The 18,707-nt window shown below is 45.7% G+C and overlaps 1 protein-coding gene across 5 annotated transcripts in view; it reads right to left on the reverse strand.

The window, feature by feature from the left end:
- Positions 1-18,707, reverse strand: part of MAP4K5 (mitogen-activated protein kinase kinase kinase kinase 5) — a 97,079-nt gene that overhangs the window by 64,297 nt on the left and 14,075 nt on the right. For all 5 annotated transcript variants that reach the window (XR_004000412.1, XM_030562831.1, XM_030562830.1 and 2 more), the window contains exon 3: positions 8,834-8,891. Coding sequence is in view for 4 of the 5 variants with exons in the window: in XM_030562831.1 (XP_030418691.1) it covers positions 8,834-8,891 (58 nt within the window). In the remaining variant the exon portion in view is untranslated. The remainder of the gene's footprint in view (positions 1-8,833; positions 8,892-18,707) is intronic.

Below are 18,707 nucleotides of genomic sequence, written 5' to 3' on the forward strand. Positions count from 1 at the left end.
TGTTACAATAATTCCTCTCAGTGTGCAAACTCCACAGCAAAGCTGCCCAAAGTACAATATTCAGACCTCACTAAACCCCTAGAGAAATTTACAGAGATCTCCCCATCCCATTCAATATTAGGAAAAAAAAATCATTCCAAACCCAATGTGTGAATCCAATCAGGGGTCCGATCTGTGCCAATGACTGATGTAGGTTTCACAATGCGCAGATTTTTATTTTAAAGTGGAATTTAGTGTTTTGATCTCCCCATCCAGAGATATGTGCAGGTATCTGGCTTCTGACTGTAACCATGTTGCTTGTCATCTAAGCTGACATAAAATCTATTCAGAACCGATCATTACAGCAGCTTTAACTTTTGCTCTGTGTAACTCGAAAGCTTGTCTCTCCCACCATCAGAAGATGGTCCAGTAAAAGATATCACCTCATCCATCTTGTCTCTCTAATATCCAGGGGCTGACACAGCCATAACAGTGCGGCATATATCACCTACTTGGACGGTCTTGTTTTCCAGAACCCCAGTGCTGTGCCTAAGGTTCTCTTCACAGGCCCTCTAGCATCTAGGAGATTTACGGGATCACCTTGTGCCTCTCACTCTCATGTAAGGCAGCTGGACTCTGGTCCTGGCTACAGGATGGGTGGAGCAGAATGAGACTCTTCCCAAGGAATAAAGTCAAGATGTGGTTGTTGTTGATGGGGGAGGAGGTTGTCTTTGGCCTAATGGCCTCCATCTTAGAGTTCCTTCAGAGCAGTCAGACACATGATCCCTTTGAGATATGCTGATCCTGGTCACTCCTTCCCCAGGGCTGTTAGTCAGCTAGGGAGCTGCCTGCCACCTCCACTCAGTGGGATTACTAGAAGGAACTGCATGAGGCAGTCAGTTTGAGTGGCTTCAGGGACTCTGCCTAGGGAAGCATCAGTGGGTGTGAGGCTCTGGGAATGTAACACAATTAGTCTCACCTCAAACCACTGGATCCCATTACTTCCCTCCCTCCCTCCTCCACATGCATTCAGGCTCCTGAAACTCACACATCCATGGAACAGTGGACATGTCCCCTGAGTCTGCCTTCTTCCCAAGTCTCATGCTTTCCATTCTGTTTTCTGAACTGTCTCATGCCCAACTTTCCTCCCAGTTTCATCTTGTCCTCAACCACTTCCCAAGCTGGCTGCCTTCTTGATTTCATTAATTCTGTACCAGTCTGTGATGGGGTGTGTTCGGCCTCTGCGACTCCTTGCTGGGCCCCTTGGGGGGTCCTATTATCCCCCCCGCTCCAAGAAGTGGCAAGCTGAGAGGAAGAGAGCAGCAAAAGTGGGTTCTCCAATCTTATCTAAAGAAGAGACTCCAGAGCAACCATTTTGGAAACCATAGACCAAATCCTCCAAGGGCTAGAGAAACTAGCAACAGCCAGTCAGGCCCTGTCAGTCCAGATAAAAGGAGCTGCCTCGCCTTAGGAGGTCAGTTCCCACCTGGAACAAGAGAAGTGAGGAAGGACACTCCTTTCTGGGCAAAGGGACCTGAGGGACAGCCAGAGTTTGTTTTCTGGCTGCGTTTTTCATAGCTGAGATTGCAGGGAGAGAACCTAAGAACCTTAGCACTGAAATATCGGTGAACCTACAGGTTCCAGGTAGGAAGAGGCTCAGGGAAGAAGCAGCAACAAACTGAATCAAGCACTACATGGCTGCTGTTTATAGGATCGTTGGGCTGGGGCTGATATTAGTGGTGGGTCCGGACTCCACTCCTGGCCACACACAAAGTGGCATAAACCCCAAGAAGGGGATGGAGCTTATTTGGGAGCCTGAACAAAAGGCTGAATTTAAGTGGCCCAGAGCCAGAGCTGAAGACCCTAGTGAGAGCAGACAGACTGTTAACTGACTCTTTCACATGCTGGAAGGGTGTCACTCAGACTTTGTGACTTGGCTGGAGGGCCATGCCGCTCAGGACCCATCGTAGTCAGTCAGTAGCTTGTGGAAGGCATCGGGGTGAGAGGAGGACTGCAATACCACTCCCAGCCACAATGAGGCACTCAAGAGGTGAGTGCCCCTTTACATAGTCAGTAAAAGGTTACGCTGAGAATGGAAAACATAACCTAGACATGTAGCTATCTGACATAAGAATAGTGAATTGTGAGAACACTGTAGAAAGATGCACAATATGTAATAATCAAACTAATAAAATGACACCAGATTTCAAGAAATACGTTTCAGAGCACTTGGTATCTTTATTGCATTAATTTAAATAAAACAGAGCATTACCGCATGCCTTCTGCATCATCAGCAGCAATTAAGAACACTCCATTGCTTCTGCTCTGCCTTCTGTATATCCTGAAGACAGGTTGGTTTGTTCAAAAGCTGTTTGAATTGGGTGCTCATGAAGCTGAAGGTTACTGTCACAGAGATTAAGGCCAGAAGGGAGCACCAGACCACCTTGTCTGACCTCCTGTATATCACACCCCAACAAGCCCTAAACTAACCCAACTACATAAATGAGACCCAAGTAGTACAGCCCACAGGAGAATAGACCACTATGGGCCAGAGGCAGAGAATAGGCGGAACTGAGGAGCATCAATGCTTGAGGCCTCCACAGGGCAGGGAAATGGTTATACCCAGATAATCCTGGAAAGTGACCCACACCCACATGCTGCAGGGAAGGTAAAAAAACCCACAAGACCCCATTGCTAGTCTGACCTGGGGGAGAATTCCTTTCCGATCCCGTCTATAGCGATCAGTTAGACCCCTGCCTGTGAAAGAAAGAATGAGCCAGCCAAGCCCTCGAGAGAGAGAATGCTCAGTGCCAGTTCAGAGTCCTGGCCCACCCTGACAATGAACCACCTCCAACGATATTGATCATCTTGCTTACACTACACCATACGCTAAGGTGCAGTCTCTCTCAAACAACGCCAGTGTGCCCCTAAAACTGCCTTGAAACATCCCACTCCAGTTCTGAGTATGTCATAAGCGAAGAATGATCTATCATGTCAAATTGCACAGTGGTCTCATCTAGTGAAATGATATCGACCAGGGTCAGAATGGGACCAGACTAAGTCAGCACTGAATCCAGGTGTCAGAAGTGAAAGGCAACAGGGCCAACACTATACCACTTCATAGCTCATGAAGCCTTTTTAAAAAAAACAAACAAAAAAGCTAACAAGGTCACACACTAAGGACCAGATTCTTAAGTCCAGCAAGGTTATGCTCAGCACAAGGTGGTGGTGGAGAGTCAAAGGTAGCTTAAAGCTATTTTCATACGCCTCCAATCTTGGGGGCTGCTAGGGCCAGTTCAGCCATATGTTAAAGCAGTCTCAGGGTTGCTCCTACTTACACCAGCTGGTAACGGCCCCCTGGGAGCCACACTACATAGCCAGGGATTGCCAGAGTATACAATGGTCGTCCCAACAATATCTCCTCACCCTCTTTCAATCCCCAATATATTCCTTATTAAGGCAGATTTCCAGCTCCTGTGTACTGCAGAATGGCCCAAAGAGGCCAGAACAGTGGTTGAGGATCTGGCTGTAATAGTTCAACAGATGTGATCAAATATTAAAATGAAAGTGACTTCAGAATGTGAATCACAAAGTGCAGAAACTAATATTCTGAACAAAACACCCTGTTCTGAATTTATGAAAACCAAAATACCACACATGTGGACAGTTATTTGCTATGGCATTAAAATCTCTGAACTTCCAACTTCAATTAACATATTACAAGATACATCAATAGACCAACTTCTAATACAATAACTAGCTTGTTTTGCCCTAAACAGAATATTTCTACTAGAAAAATAAACACATCAGACCAATTCTCCCTAAACCAAATGAAAACACTAGCAACTAGATACTTCAGTAAATTTGTAAAAGGGTTTATTTAGAGCATTACAAACATATGTCAAATATTCCCAGTGTCTTTATTTAAAGGTACAGCAGTATTTGCAATGTAGATTCTCATTAATTTCAAAAGTAATGTTTACTGTATTTTCCTAAAGAGAAGGCTCTGCAGAGAAGAATCACACTGACAAATAATTGTCCTCCTACATCTACTATTTCATTAGTTCATCTGCTAAATCCATACAAGGAAGTGGCTTTTGTGTTTCACATAATTTTGGCTTCTGCGCAGGTCTCTTGAAAATATTGAGTACAGTTAGAATTCGTTTCTGAAATCGAGCTGGCTCTCAAGTTATGTGAAGCATTTGAACTCAGTGAATGTTGGGAAATGTCACTACTGTGCCAGAATATTTTTGGCTAAACACTCTCCAAAGTCTGTGCCAAAAGAAGTGAAAAACACTGTCTAGTCCGATTTTATTAGCACTGTCTAAGTAACAGGGGCAGCTGAGCTAGCACACTGCACAGAAGTTCAAACAAATTCAGGACTGAAGCCTTCTAAATGGGGGGTGGAGGTAGTTTCTTTTGTTTAGAGGAAGGGGACAAGCAGGTAGAAGAAGAAATTTATTAATTTTGCAACCTTGGTTTTAGTTCCACATTTCTTTTGCCTACTAATCCAATTATTATCATTAGACTGGTTATGGGAACAAAACACAAAACCATTCCCATCCTAAAATTAAAGCAGTTTCTTTCTCTGGGTTGTCTTCTTCATCGGTCCCATACAACAGTGAGAATTTCTCAGCTATCACCTGATTTTGGGCAGCCTCTTTTCAGCTCTGATTCAGTACACATAGCTTGAAGTTAAAGCCAGACAAATTCAGACTGGTAATAAGGTATACATTTAACTGTGAGAGTAATTTACCCAGAGTCGTGCTGGATTCTCCATTGCTAACAATTTTTCAAACAAAATTGGATGTTTTTCTAAAAGATCTGCTTGGGAAGTTCTCTGTCCTGTGTGATATATGAGGTCAGATTAGATGATCACAGTGGTCCCTTAAGGCCTTGGATTCTATAAATATATGAATCACTTGCCTTATCATTCTTTGTTTTCCTCAGTTGCTTCCTTCCTCTTCTCTGAGGTCCCCTATTACGGCGACCATCCCTCTCAGTTTAAAAGGACTGTACAAAACTCAAAGTTAGTCAAGCGCCTTCATTTCTCTAGTGACAGCAACATTCAGAATTTTTAACAGCATATTATCAATCTCATCTCTAGCTGTGTCCTCTGGTCTAAATGCAAAGACTTAGCTCCCTACCTCAACCACCAAATGTTCCATTCTGTCTGCTTAGATACTCAAATGTCTTCAATGCTGTACTGAAGATAGCATATTTGCTACACTCTGGGTTTGGGTTAAAAGGAGTTGTATTCTCTGCAAGAGCTCCAAGATTAATTGGTAGTGTTTCTCGCATTGACCTGATGCCAGGGCTGACAGTACTACAGCCTGACTGTTTAATCTGAAACATCTCAATATATTGGACAACATCCATTTAAAACATTCAAAATAAGTAAAAACTTTATATAAATACAAAATCTCCCCCAGAGCCAAAGCAGAGATTTTTTATAAGATGAGAGTGATACGTTGAGACAGCCACGTCTACCTGCAAGGATGTGAGCTGCTGCATTCTAAACAGACTGCATCACTGAGGCCATGTGAGCAAACACTCCAGAGAATAAAGAAATACTGTAATCCAGCCTTAAAAATAACACCCCCACAAGGTCTTCACCAGCAGTCTGTGCAAGCACCGCCTAAGAAGGAACTCCTGCTAGCAATGGTTTGTAGTTACCTAAAACACTTGAAAAGTAGTCACTTGCATGAGGCAGGTCAGGCTAGCAGTACAGTGAAATTTACAAAGCTATAATCACCATTGCTAATTACAGTAGTGTTATTCCCAGTAGTGAAATGGGTCCTCACATGGTTGTATGTTTCGCTCTGCTACTCAAAGTGAAGAGCACAGGCAAGGACAATCTCTAGCTTCTGAAAGTTCTTTCCCTCCCCACACCACCCTCTAACAGCAGAGGATTAAGTCCCTGCCTCTGCTCACAACTTTCCAAGCAGCACATAAAAACATATAAGCATCTGCTCTATTTCATCTGGATCAGGAGCAGAAACCTAAGGGCTCAACGGGGCCAGTTTTACTGCATTCATAGTAGGCTGAATCCACCCTACTCTTCTCCATAAAAAAAACATTGCCCTGCCCCCGTCTTTGGGCCAAGCACTTTGGCCTTTAACTCTCCCACTACAGGCTGGCAGGACCTGTTGGGGCTCATCTGCTCTCTGCAGTAAGTGCTGACAACCCCAGTTGAGGTTACGATTTTGGGTACATCAGCTGAGGGTGTGGGAAGAAAGATTTAGTGCCGCTCGATATATTTTCTAAAAGAAAACGTGGATGGATAAAGCTGACCAGAATCTATGTATAAACTAACGTTGACTCTGTTTTCCTCTTCTTTAACATCACATAATTAGAAAGAGCCCTAGCTGCATTTTACATGTGTAAACAAGAAACTCCTATTTTGCCAATGAACAATTGCTAGTAGCAGCAGCACATAACTAGAGGCCCCAACTGAGATCAAGCCTCCACTGTGCTGGACTCTATATAGACACAAAGTATGAGACCGGCCCTATGCCAAAGAGCTTACAGTTTGAACCAGAGAAATCAGAAAGAGTTGAGAGGACAAGAGGCACAGAAAGGTGAAGTGACTTGTCCCAAGTGACACAGCAAGACAGAAACAAAACTGGGAAAAGGACCCATGTCCCAGTTCTCTACCTCTCCAATATCTAAGCAGGTAATTAGCTCTAGTTTGGGATAAATAGGCCCTGAGAGTGTGACTACTAGAATTAAGGTGTTTCTGTAACATGATGCAGGTGCTCTCAGAGCCACTGCCATTGGAATAGGGAGTTCTAACCATCCAAACCTAGTCAGACATGTGCTGGGCTGGATTTGCAGAAGATCAGATTTTAAGGTCAGAAGGGACATAAGAACGGCCATACTGGATCAGACCAAAAGTCCATCTAGCCCAGTAACCTGTCTTCCGACAGTTGCCAATGCCAGGTGCCCCAGAGGGAATAAACAGAACAGGTAATCATCAAGTGATCCATCCCCTGTTGCCCCATTCCCAGCTTCTGGAAATCGGCTAGGGACACCATCCCTGCCCATCCTGGCTAATAGCCACTGAATTTATCTAGTTCTTTTTTAAACGCTGTTATAGTCTTGGCCTTCACAACCACCTCTGGCAAGGTGTTCCACAGGTTGACTGTGCATTGTGTGAAGAAATGCCACCATGACCATTTAGCCTGACCTTCAAAGCCTTAACTAATTTTTAAGCTGGGTTCTATAGACAACAAATACATTTTAATTTCTAGGAATCCATTGCTCACAACTTGTGGGTGCCTTACAGTTAAAAAATAAAATCCAGGAAACAGCAAACAAAATCTCACTCACTCGTGTGAGCACGTGCTCTCTCTCTCTCTCATCCCTCCACATATGTACTCCCCCCCTTGAGCCCCCCCCCCCAAGTTTGTACTCCTTCCCTGAAGGCCAGAAAAACAAACTGATGTATGGAAAGAGCACACTGCAGAGCTGCACCTTCAACAAAGAAGGTCCTGCATCCCACACAAATCATGGTGCAAGAGGCCAGGCTGAGCAAGTTGTGGGGTGACAATCAGAGAAAGATACGTGGAAGATAATTACACCCCTACCTTGATATAACGCTGTCCTTGGTAGCCAAAAACTCCTACCACATTATAGGTGAAACTGTGTTATATTGAACTTGCTTTGATCCACTCGAGTGGGCAGCCCCCCCCGGAGCACTGCTTTACCGCGTTATATCCGAATTCGTGTTACATCGGGTGGCGTTATATCGAGGTAGGGGTGTATAAGGAGGGATTTGAAAGTGAAGAGGGGAGCAAGAAGTGGGATATTAACACTGCACGCTCAAGGGTGGTACAGATTATATTTTGGGAGAGGAGTTGGAATTCTCTCACGCTTCAGGAATAGGTTAATTGTTCCATCCCAATTTCCATTCTGGACACTCTTCCTGATTTCATCTCTCCATGCAGAACTCCAAGATCAGATTTCAGATCAACAGTTATCCTGGGCAGTGACTTATTTTTTGCGCTGGGATAGGGGGGTGGTAGTGTCAAATCTACAGCGCTCTCATCAATCCAGGATAGAAAAATGGCAGCACATTAACATGCAGGGGTGTGAGAGACTGGCTCTTCTAACCCAGCTAGATGGGTATTAGCCAATTCCCTCAATCTGAACTTGCACTGCCCCTTACCTCTCTGCTCTCACACAATGACTCATGCAGACCATGGGAACTGAGGAGGCTGCAATCAAAGGAACTGGGACAGGAAGTCATGGCTGCCCAGGAAAGCATCCCGAGCAGGAAGCTTGGTGGAGGTGAGGGACAGGAGGGAAGGACAGGAGAGATGGAAGGCAGCTACACGGCCTGTTCCTCTCTGCCTCTCCCACAGAATACTTTGGGGGGGGGGTGCCTGCAGGAGAGGTTTGAACACTAGCTCTGTAAACAGGAATTAAAACATTAATGTACAGGCTATTCTGTAACAGTTTATAGGAGGGAAAGCAGCAGATTCAGACTAACACGGCAACCCCTCTGACACTATAGGAGGGAAAACACCTCCTGCCCTCAAGCTTGCTTTTAAACTAATAAAACAAACCTTACTGTTATAAATTAACAGCTGATAGATAAAATAGATAAGAACGAAGGAGAAACAACAAAAAGGAAATAACCAAAGGTAATTGTGTATGCTTTAAATAATTCTGTAGCATTTCCTGAAACCTAACCACTGAAACTACTGCAACCACCACTTCTTCAGCAAATAGTAATAAAATGCAAATGCCCTATTACTGCTGTGTGAAAACAAATACGCAGGGGAACTGGCAGTGTTTAATGACAGATCATATGCCTCCCAAAAGTACTTGGAAAGAATGCAAAACTTACCTGGCTCTAACTTGATAATTTTTACAGCAGCCAACTCTCCTGTATGAAGATTTCTGGCCTAAAATAAGAAAGTTAAGACATATTTAATCATAATGCAAGGGCATCTGACATAGCCTTATAAACAATGGCCTTTTACGTAGTGAAGCCTTGTATAATAGAACAGCACAATGCAATTAATTGCAAGCCCTCTGGGACAGAGATTGTCTATTTCTATGATTGTACAGCTCCAAGCACAATAGGCTCTAATCCTGGCTGGGGTCTTGGGGTGCCACCAACGTGCTAACACTTACCCTAATCAAACTCAGAAAAATACAATTAGTTACCTGCAACTGCTGCCTCTCCACATTCATGCTTGTGGGATGAACTGCTCAGGGCTGCTGAGGTGGGAACCTTAGGGAGCCTGTCTGGACAGCACCAGCAGCCTCTTGCAGCACCAGTCGCTCAGAGGTCAGGTTACAAAGGACTGTGCAGTCCTCACTCTCTCATTTCCTACCACTAACATCCAGAGCATTATGCAAGTAGAACTCTCATGCAGAGGGGAAAGTAGGCGAGCTGGGAGACTATGCAGAGGCAACACTCTTAAAATAGCCACTGTTTTTTATAAGCAACCTTAATCTTCATTCGGTGGCAGCCTCTGCGTTGTCCTGCTTGTGTGAGTCTAGTGAGCAGTTCAGCCCTCAGGGAAAGGAGGCTGAAGTAATTACGGATCACAGAACTGCTCTCTCAAAGTACAAGAGAGTAGTGCTGCACAAAGATGTGATTAGAACCCCAGGTATTAGCCCTGCAGATTTCTATGACTGCATTAATGAAATCCCTGCGAAATGTTTCCATTTCAGCTCTAGTAAAGTGAGCACTAAGTCACTCAGGTGCTGTCACCCTCACTAAGGTATATTATTTTTGATGTACAGCTTAATTCACTTAGGCAGGTGCTGAATGGAATTGGCATTTCCTTTCCACCGATCATCCAAAGGTTACAAGAAATCTATTCTTAGTTGTTTTATCCCCATCCAAAATAGAAACACACATTTCCCTGGGCACCGTGGATATGGAGTGAGGTTACAGGAGGAATTTGGGAGATAAATAACCTGAGATGGATGAGCAAGAATTTAGGATGAGGATACAGAGCAAGTTCATTCCCCTGGAATGAGGAGAAGAGAGGATCAACCCTTGAAGCATACAACGCACTCCTCCCCCAGATTAGCAATGCTGATTTTAACACTGGGGGGGGGGGAGGGGCAGAGACTAAGGAGCACTAGCCCACGGAATCTAAAGGTGAATCCCTCATCTTGGTCAACACTAAGCCAAGGGTTCCATGTCAGGACAGATCCTCGAACCTACAGAAGAAAATCACCAGCCCTTCAAAATCCAGGCAACTGAAGGTCGCAGAACCATCCACTGCAAGTGACATGCTGAGATGGTAAACAAGTGCAGCTCGACTGAAGACAAGAGGCTGAGCAAATAGCCCAGAAGAGAAGCTACGGAGGCGCAACACAGATTGCTATCCACTGCCCACAGAGGAAACTATCTCCGCTTCTGAGAATAACCTTTCACATAACTGGCTTTCTAGAGTGCAGGAGAATCCCTTTATACTTTTACTGAGTGAATCAGCGCAGAAGTAGTCTGCATCTTGTGTCCAAGCTGGAGGTAGAGTGACTTGGTCAGAATACAGGATAAGGGTCTTCCTGACATTGCAGGCCTGACAATACCATTAGGAAATATGGAGATTCCCATGAGAGACCAAGGACAGATTTGCTCACACTGTGACCCATGAACGCTTACTGGTGTCCCCAGAGAAATGGCTGATCACATAGTGTTGGCCTTTCCCTCTTTGCTTCCAGCTGTTCAATTGCATTTCTTAGAAGTTGAAACATACGACACACTATATCCCTTCCTGATACTACTTTTCCATGTAAACAATAGCTGTCATTGCTACAGGGATGTTATGCAAATATCAATTACATGGGATGCAGTCTGCCAACCTTTGGCATTCTGAAAGTGCCTGGCACTGATTCACAGCTTTTAAAGCCAAAAGGATCATTGTGATAATTTAGTCTGACCTGCAGCATAACACAGACCACAGAACTTCCCTGAATTAATCCCTGCTTCAAATCCAATAGCTGTGGTTGAACCAGAGCAGATCTTTTAGAAAACCATCCAATATGGATTTTAAAAAAATTTTCAGTGATAGAGAATCCACTACAACCCTTGGAGTAGGTTGTTCCAAATGGTTAATTATCCCCACTGTTCAAAATTTGCACTTTATTTCTGGTCTGAATTTGTCCAGCTTCAACTTCCAGTCACTGGACTTTGCTATACCTTTGTGTGCTAGATTAATAATAGTGGGCTCAGATTTCTGTTAAATTACATAGATTGAGCGCCTTGAATCTCTCATTATAAGGCAAGTTTTCCAGTCACGGTTGCGGCACTTCTTCAAATTCTCTCGAATTTTTCACCCTCATTCTTGAATTGCAGATACCAGACCTGGACACAATATTCCACGTATACATCCAAGCAGCATCGCACTGGGAGCTCATGTTCAGCCAATTATCTACCAGGCCCCACCCCGGCCGTTTTCAGAGTCTCTGCTTCCCAGGAGAGAGTCTCCTAACCTGCAAGTAAGGCCTGCATCTTTGTTCCTAGACATAGAATCTGACATGTGGCCATATCGAACTGTATATTATTTGCTCATGCCCTGCTTACCAAGCAATCTAGATTGTTCTACGCCAGTGACCTGTCCTCTTCATTATTTACCACTCCCCCAATCTTTGTGCCATCTGCAAACTTTCAGTAATAATTTTAAATTTGTCCAGATCATTGATAAAAATATTAAAAAACACAGGGCCAAGAACCAAACTCTGCAGAAACCCACTAGATGTGGGTGTTTACAATTGCATCTTGAGACCTATCAGCTCTTACCCAGTTTTTGAACTATTTAATATGTTCCATATTGACTTTGTATTGTTCTATCTCCTAGTGATTTCAGAGTTGCCCTGGTGACCTAGTAGTGGGACAATAAGGTACCAGGTACAGAAACTCATTTACGCAGGTTTTCTAATATTTGAGAAGAAACTGAGAATCACAGTAAAGCAGAGGTGGGCAAACTACGGCCCATGGGCCACATCCAGCCTTCGGGACCCTCCTGCCCGGCTCCTGAGATCCTGTCCCAGGAGGCTAGCCCCCAGCCCCTGCCCTGCTGTTCCCCCTCCCGTGCAGTCTCAGCTCACTGCGTCGCCAGCACAATCCTCTGGGCAGCGGGGCTGCGATCTCCTGGGGCAGCGCAGCTGCAGAGTCCGGCCTGACTCAGTCTCTGTGCTGCATGGTGGCTTGGCTGGCTCCAGCCAGGCGGTGCGGCTGTAGCGCCATCAGCCACCAGTGCTCCAGGCAGTGTAGTAAGGCGGCAGGGAGGCTGGATAGAGGGCAAGAGAGTTTCGGGTGATGGTCAGGGGCCGGGGATGTGGATAGAGGTTGGGGCGGTCAGAGGGCAGAGAACAGGGGAGTTGAAAGGGGCAGGAATCCCAGGCGGGCCGTCAGGAGGTGAGAAGCAGGAGGGGTCAGCTAGGGAGCAGGGCGGGCCACACCTGGCTGTTTAGGGAGGCACAGCCTCTGCTACCTGGCCCTCCATACAATTTTGGAAACCCGATGCAGCCCTCAGGCCAAAAAGTTTGCCCGCCCCTGCAGTAAATTGTGTGATGACTTTCGTAATGTAGACCAATTGTGACCACAGCCAGGATTAGGAAAGAAACCCATGGAAAGGATATACTTTCTCATTTATCACTGAAACTGTACCTATGACCCCAATATGATTCTCAAAGCACAAGGCACTGTTCCACATAGGTTGGTTGTGGTTTTATTTTGTGAAGTTCCATATTGCCCACCCAAATTACAAGATTTTCACTGTGGCTTGAAAAGCATTGCTCGGATTGGCATTAAAAAGCTGTCCAAGAATACTGGAAATCACAGACATGATAATTCTGGGTAGGACATTCTCTGGCCACTCCTCTCAAACCTGACACACGGAAAAATATATTATGGTTGGGGCTCTCTGGCCATCCGACAAGGTTGTTTCAGAACCAGTTACGTATATAGCACGACAGGTGTATGTAGGGCCTTACAAATAAAGTGAGACAATCCCAGCACAGATGAATTTACAATCTAAATTACTGAGCTGGGAGTTGACAAAGTCAGGAGGAAAATGGGGGAAGTAATTCACTTGCTGAACATCACAGTTACAGCTGCTCTAGTCTTTATGTTCCTAGTTTTTCTGTTCCACCATCTTCTACTCCGACATTGAAAGGAGAGGAAATGAGGGAGATCCAGGTGTCAATCTCCCATCCTCTGCTGTGGCAACAACTTCCATGTGGAGAGCCCATCTGAAAAACCCTTGCCTCCAAGCAACTCACCATCACATCCTTGTTTGATCTCCAACTTTGGATCAACTGCCCCACTCATCAGAATGGCTGCTTGCTTGATCTGTTCTTTACTAAATATTGCATCTTCCATGATATCTCAGTTTCCAAGTTCCTCTCTCTGACCTCTACTATTCATCCCCTTTGCCTCTTTCACAACCTTTAATCTGTTAATACTCATGACCTTTTCTTCCACACTCCAAGTCTCCACCCTAGTTTCTCCTTTCTTGCAGACTATCCCTCGAGTCTCTCCAAGATGCATCTTTGATCTCCTTCCTATGTCACCAACATGGAGATTTCTCATCTCCTCGCCACTTCTAATCTCCCCACCTCCTCATCCCGCTGGCTCCCACTTTCACCATTTCAAACCCCTCACACTCTTTGGACTCATTGCCCTGACAATACAGGCATGCCCTCATCTCTCCTAGCCCTCATAAAGCAGCCCCTCGACATCATTTCCCTCCCATCTTTTACTCTTCACTGCCAAACTCACAGAACATCTACAACTACTGCCTTGAGCACCTCTCACCAGCTCCATCCTGGAGCCTCCCCACTCCAATGAAACTGCTCTCAGAGCTTTTAAACAACCTCTTCTTGATCAAAGACCAAGCCCTTTATTCCATCCTCATCAGCCTCTACTCTGCTGCTTTTGACACTCTTGACAGCATCCACCTTCTTAACATCCTCCTGTCCCTTGGCTTCCATTACTCTACCCTCGCTGGTTCTCCACTTACCTCTGTCTACCCCTCCAGGGCCTCTCTTTTTATAGGTAGCTGTCCTCTCCTTTCAACTTCTATAGGGGTTCATCAGGGATCCACCCTCAGCCCCTTACTCGTCTCTAGATATTCACAGCCCTCCAATAGCCTTACCTACCACTCCATGCCAAAGACTCACAAATCTATCTTTCCACCCCAGCCGTCTTCCTCTATCTATTCCCACAATACAGCCTGTTGTCGCATATCTCTGCAATGTCAGCTTGGCATGTTGAAAAGACATCTAGGTCACTCTACATCCATGAAAACAACTTCCCTCCGCGTATGCAGGAAGTACACATACTTGTGCCAAACCAGGGTACATTCAGTACTCTAGCTGTGATCAGGTTATAACAAAAATTGTAAAAATATTGCAAGGCATTGAGGAAAAAAAAGCAGAATGCAGAGACAAATCTGTGGCTCTGGATATTTTCTTATGAAGGGGACAGGTACATACTGGGAGAGTCTTAATGGGACTCAGCCTGGAGGCCCTGGGGGGGGGGGGGTCTTGAAAATGTAGAGTCATAAGAAAGGACATATTGGGTCAGACCAAAGGGCCATCCAACCCAGTATCCTGTTTGCCGACAGTGGCCAATGCCAGGTGTCCCAGAGGGAGTGAACCTAACAGGTAATGATCTATGATTCTATGATGGCAGGAGAGAGATCACTTCAAGATTAGGGTTGGAAGGGACCTCAGAAGGTCATCTAGTCCAACCCTCTGCTCAAAGCAGGACCAATCCCCAGACAGATTTTCACCTCAGTTCTGCAAATGGCCCCCTCAAGGATTGAACTCACAACCCTGGGTTTAGCAGGCCAATGCTCAAACCACTGAGCTATCCCTCTCCCCATCTCCACCCTCTGACATACAGAGGCTAAGGACACCATTCCTTACTCACAGCTCAAAGCTCTGAAGTAAAACTGCTGTGCTTCCAGGGAAGTTGTAATAAGCAATTGTTGCAAGCTGGCACCATCCCCATAGCCTTCTGTGGGACCACACACTGCCTGCCTTCTCTTTGACGGAGGACTTGCTTCCTGGAGCATACCTTCATCCATAGGACATGCGTGCTCTCTGCAGTGTGCCACTGGCTCTCATAACCACATCTGGATTTTCAGAACTGAGTGGCAATGGCAAAGCTCCACGACTAATCTGCGCACTCACATATGGCTAGCTAAGCATCTAGTCACTTGCATGCACAATCTTTGTTACGGCACAGGCAAGTTAAATGCATATGGTCACTTGTATGCACAATCTTTGTTACTGTACAGGAAAGTTAAATGCACTGTTCTGGGAAACCAGACAGTTGGTTTCTTACTGAATTATTTTCATGTTAGGCAGCAAAGAGTCCTGTGGCACCTTATAGACTAACAAACGTTTTGGAGCATGAGCTTTCGTGGGTGAATACCCATTTCGTCAGATGCATGTAGTGGAAATTTCCAGGGGCAGGTGTATATATATGCAAGCAAGAAGCAGGCTAGAGACAACGAGGTTAGTTCAGTCAGGGAGGTGTGAAAACCAAGGGAGGAGAAACTGCTTTTGTAGTTGGCTAGCCATTCACAGTCTTTGTTTAATCCTGAGCTGATGGTGTCAAATTTCCAGATGAACTGAAGCTCAGCAGTTTCTCTTTGAAGTCTGGTCCTCAAGGTTTTTTTGCTGCAGGATGGCCACCTTAAGGTCTGCTATAGTGTGGCCAGGGAGGTTGAAGTGTTCTCCTACAGGTTTTTGTATATTGCCATTCCTAATATCTGATTTGTGTCCACTTATCCTTTTCCGTAGAGACAGTCCAGTGTGGCCGATGTACATAGCAGAAGGGCATTGATGGTGTATATTACATTGGTGGATGTGCAGGTGAATGAATTGGTGATGGTGTGGCTAATCTGGTTAGGTCCTGTGATGGTGTCGCTGGTGTAGATATGTGGGCAAAGTCAGCATCGAGGTTTGTTGCATGGATTGGTTCCTGAGTTAGACTTAATATGATGTGGTGTGCCCACATATCAGCTCAGAATTAACTGCTAGAAGAGGGCCTCATCCTCCCTAATTGAACTAACCTTGTTATCTCTAGCCTGCTTCTTTCTTGCATATATATACACACCTGCCCCTGGAAATTTCCACTACATGCATCCGACGAAGTGGGTATTCACCCACGAAAGTTCATGCTCCAAAACGTCTGTTAGACTATAAAGTGCCACAGGACTCTTTGCTGCTTTTACAGATCCAGACTAACACGGCTACCCATCTGATACTTTTAGATTAGGCAAAATCCTCAAGAGCAAATTCAGAGGAGAAACATAGTACCTTCCTCTGGCCTGCGGGAGAAGTAAAAAGAGAGAATCTGTCATGAAGGAGAGTGGTTCCTTGCTTGCCTGACTTTATAGCAGGCCTGTGAGAAATGAAGGTGGGAAATGAGTTTCCAAAAGAACCATAGATCTCAAAGGAAAGAGAAGTGCCCCAGGATTGTCGGAATCGCCAGACAGGAACAGATTCAAGGGCCACCAAGTCCAATATCCTCTCTCCAACAGTGGCCAGTATCAGACCCTTCTGAGCAGGGCCGCTGGGAGGGGAGGGGCAAGTGGGGCAATTTGCCCCAGGCCACGGGCCCCTGCGGGGCCCCCACGAGAGTTTTTTGGGGCCTCTTGAGCAGGGTCCTTCACTCGCTCCAAGGGCTCCGGAAAACTCTCAAGGGGCCCGGGGCCCTGGAGCTTCTTCCACTCCAGGTCTTCGGTGGCAGGGGGTCCTTCCGCCCCCGGGGCGGAATGACTTCCGCTGCCGAATTACCGCGGAAGCGGGACCTGACGCTGAAGTACTGGGTCCCGCTTCGGATGTAATTCGGCGGCGGGGGAACCCTGCCGCAGGTCTTCGGGGCACTTCAGTGGCGGGTCCCAGAGCGGAAGGACCCCCCGCCACTGAATTACAACTGAAGCAAGGGACCCCCCGACGAAGACCCCAGGATCCCTGAATCCTCTGGATGGCCCTGCTTCCGAGGAAGGTGTAAGAACTCCGCAGTAGCGGATGTGATAATCTGCCCCTCACATTAGGCCTCATCCTGATCTCTAATAGTTATGGATTGCCTGAAACCCTGGAACATGCGCTTTAATAGCTCTTCCAATTTTTTTGGACGCACAACAACAACTCTAGATATTTTTGATACCCAGACAAATCCATCTGTCCGTTTTAGAAACTTCTCTTCTGTGAGGAGGAGGGGTAGGGAGCTGGAAAACTAAAAGTTAAACTGTGAAGCAGGAGCACAGGACATGCTACTATTAATATCCGCCGAGAAGGTGCCAGAACACCAGCAACGTTGCCTCCTTAGTGGGTGAACCTAACCCAAAAGTCAAACCACAGGTTGGTGGGTAGTCGTTGTGAGAATGCAGCTTGTAACTAGAACCTCTTCACAAAATTCAGTTCGTACGTGTGGAGAGTTTATTCTCCCTGAGTGAGCTTGCAGAAGTGCTGTGCGTTGGAAAAATAGAGGTTGCTTTATTGTACATGGTTTAGTACCACACGAGAAAAGTACATTCTTTAGAGAAATCAGGTTCGCCAAAGGAGTTTTTCGTCTTTGTTAAAGGATTTGCAACCAAAGGTTAAAATGTAATTTACACCCTGTAGCCAGGCTTGGAGCTGCTTTCTGACCTCCCCAGCTGCTCACCCAAGCAAGACTCTTCAAAGAAAATATACAACCTCTCTTCTCACCAAGGAACAAATCCTGAGACCAGTTCTAAGCCAGACACACGGGGGGGTGGGAGGCGACACACACGACTATAGACCACAGAGTGGCTTCACAGCTCCTCTGCACAGGTTATTCAAGATCGGTACCTGAAGTAGCCTCTGAAGGCAGACCCTGTATTCTGGTCCCACCCTTCCCGCAATCCTATTGCCATTCAGGAATCCTCAGAAGTGTGCAGCATACTGCAAAGGAGGTGCATGTACCACGTGTCTGTGCAAGGAGTCCCTGTATCCCACCTCCCTATCCTCGAGCAACAAAATGATATGGGTTCCACTCCCATGGAGCCTCTTTATCAGCAGAGAATGGGGATGGATGTGCAAACTGAGCATGTCTAGAACAGATGCTGAACAGCCATTTTTGTCTGCCACATGGGGAAGATCTAAGAATGGAGTCACATGAGAAGTGGAAACAGACGTGGATGGCTATGAAAATGATCCTACAAAAGATTAACGCAAATCCTGCTGGATGGGTGCACCTATCAGAATAGAGCTCTGCCAGACAGAAGAAACTGCACTTCCCATTTTGAATCCTTACAACACTGCATTCATGAGTCGGCTCAGATCACACGGACATAGGTGAGGCACACCTGAAACTAATCCCAGCGACTAAGAGAGACACCTAACAGCAATTTCTAGTCTTCAGGGTTCTTTCCTTTTCACAGACAGAAATACCCAGACGCAATTGTTCACTCTGTAATTTTCCAGCTGGATTTCTAAGACAGAGAAGCAGTACCAGGCTCTTTTATAGTGAAGAGCACAGAGCCTTTCAGAACACTTTCCCTAAACAGAGACGTGTCAGATTCTACACACTAAAGAGGTTGGTCTCTTACAACTGTAGTTCTTACTTCTTTCAAGAATAATAAGCCTAACTGACAGTAGAGTCATGGGGGGGGAATAAATATACTTCTACCTCCTTTTTCACTCTGTATTATCCTAGTATTTAGGCACCAATCAGACTGGGGCACCATACTGCAAGGTGTTACAAACAGATAATG

Source organism: Gopherus evgoodei, chromosome 4 (assembly GCF_007399415.2).
Source record: "Gopherus evgoodei ecotype Sinaloan lineage chromosome 4, rGopEvg1_v1.p, whole genome shotgun sequence".
NCBI classification, from domain to species: Eukaryota; Metazoa; Chordata; order Testudines; family Testudinidae; genus Gopherus; species Gopherus evgoodei.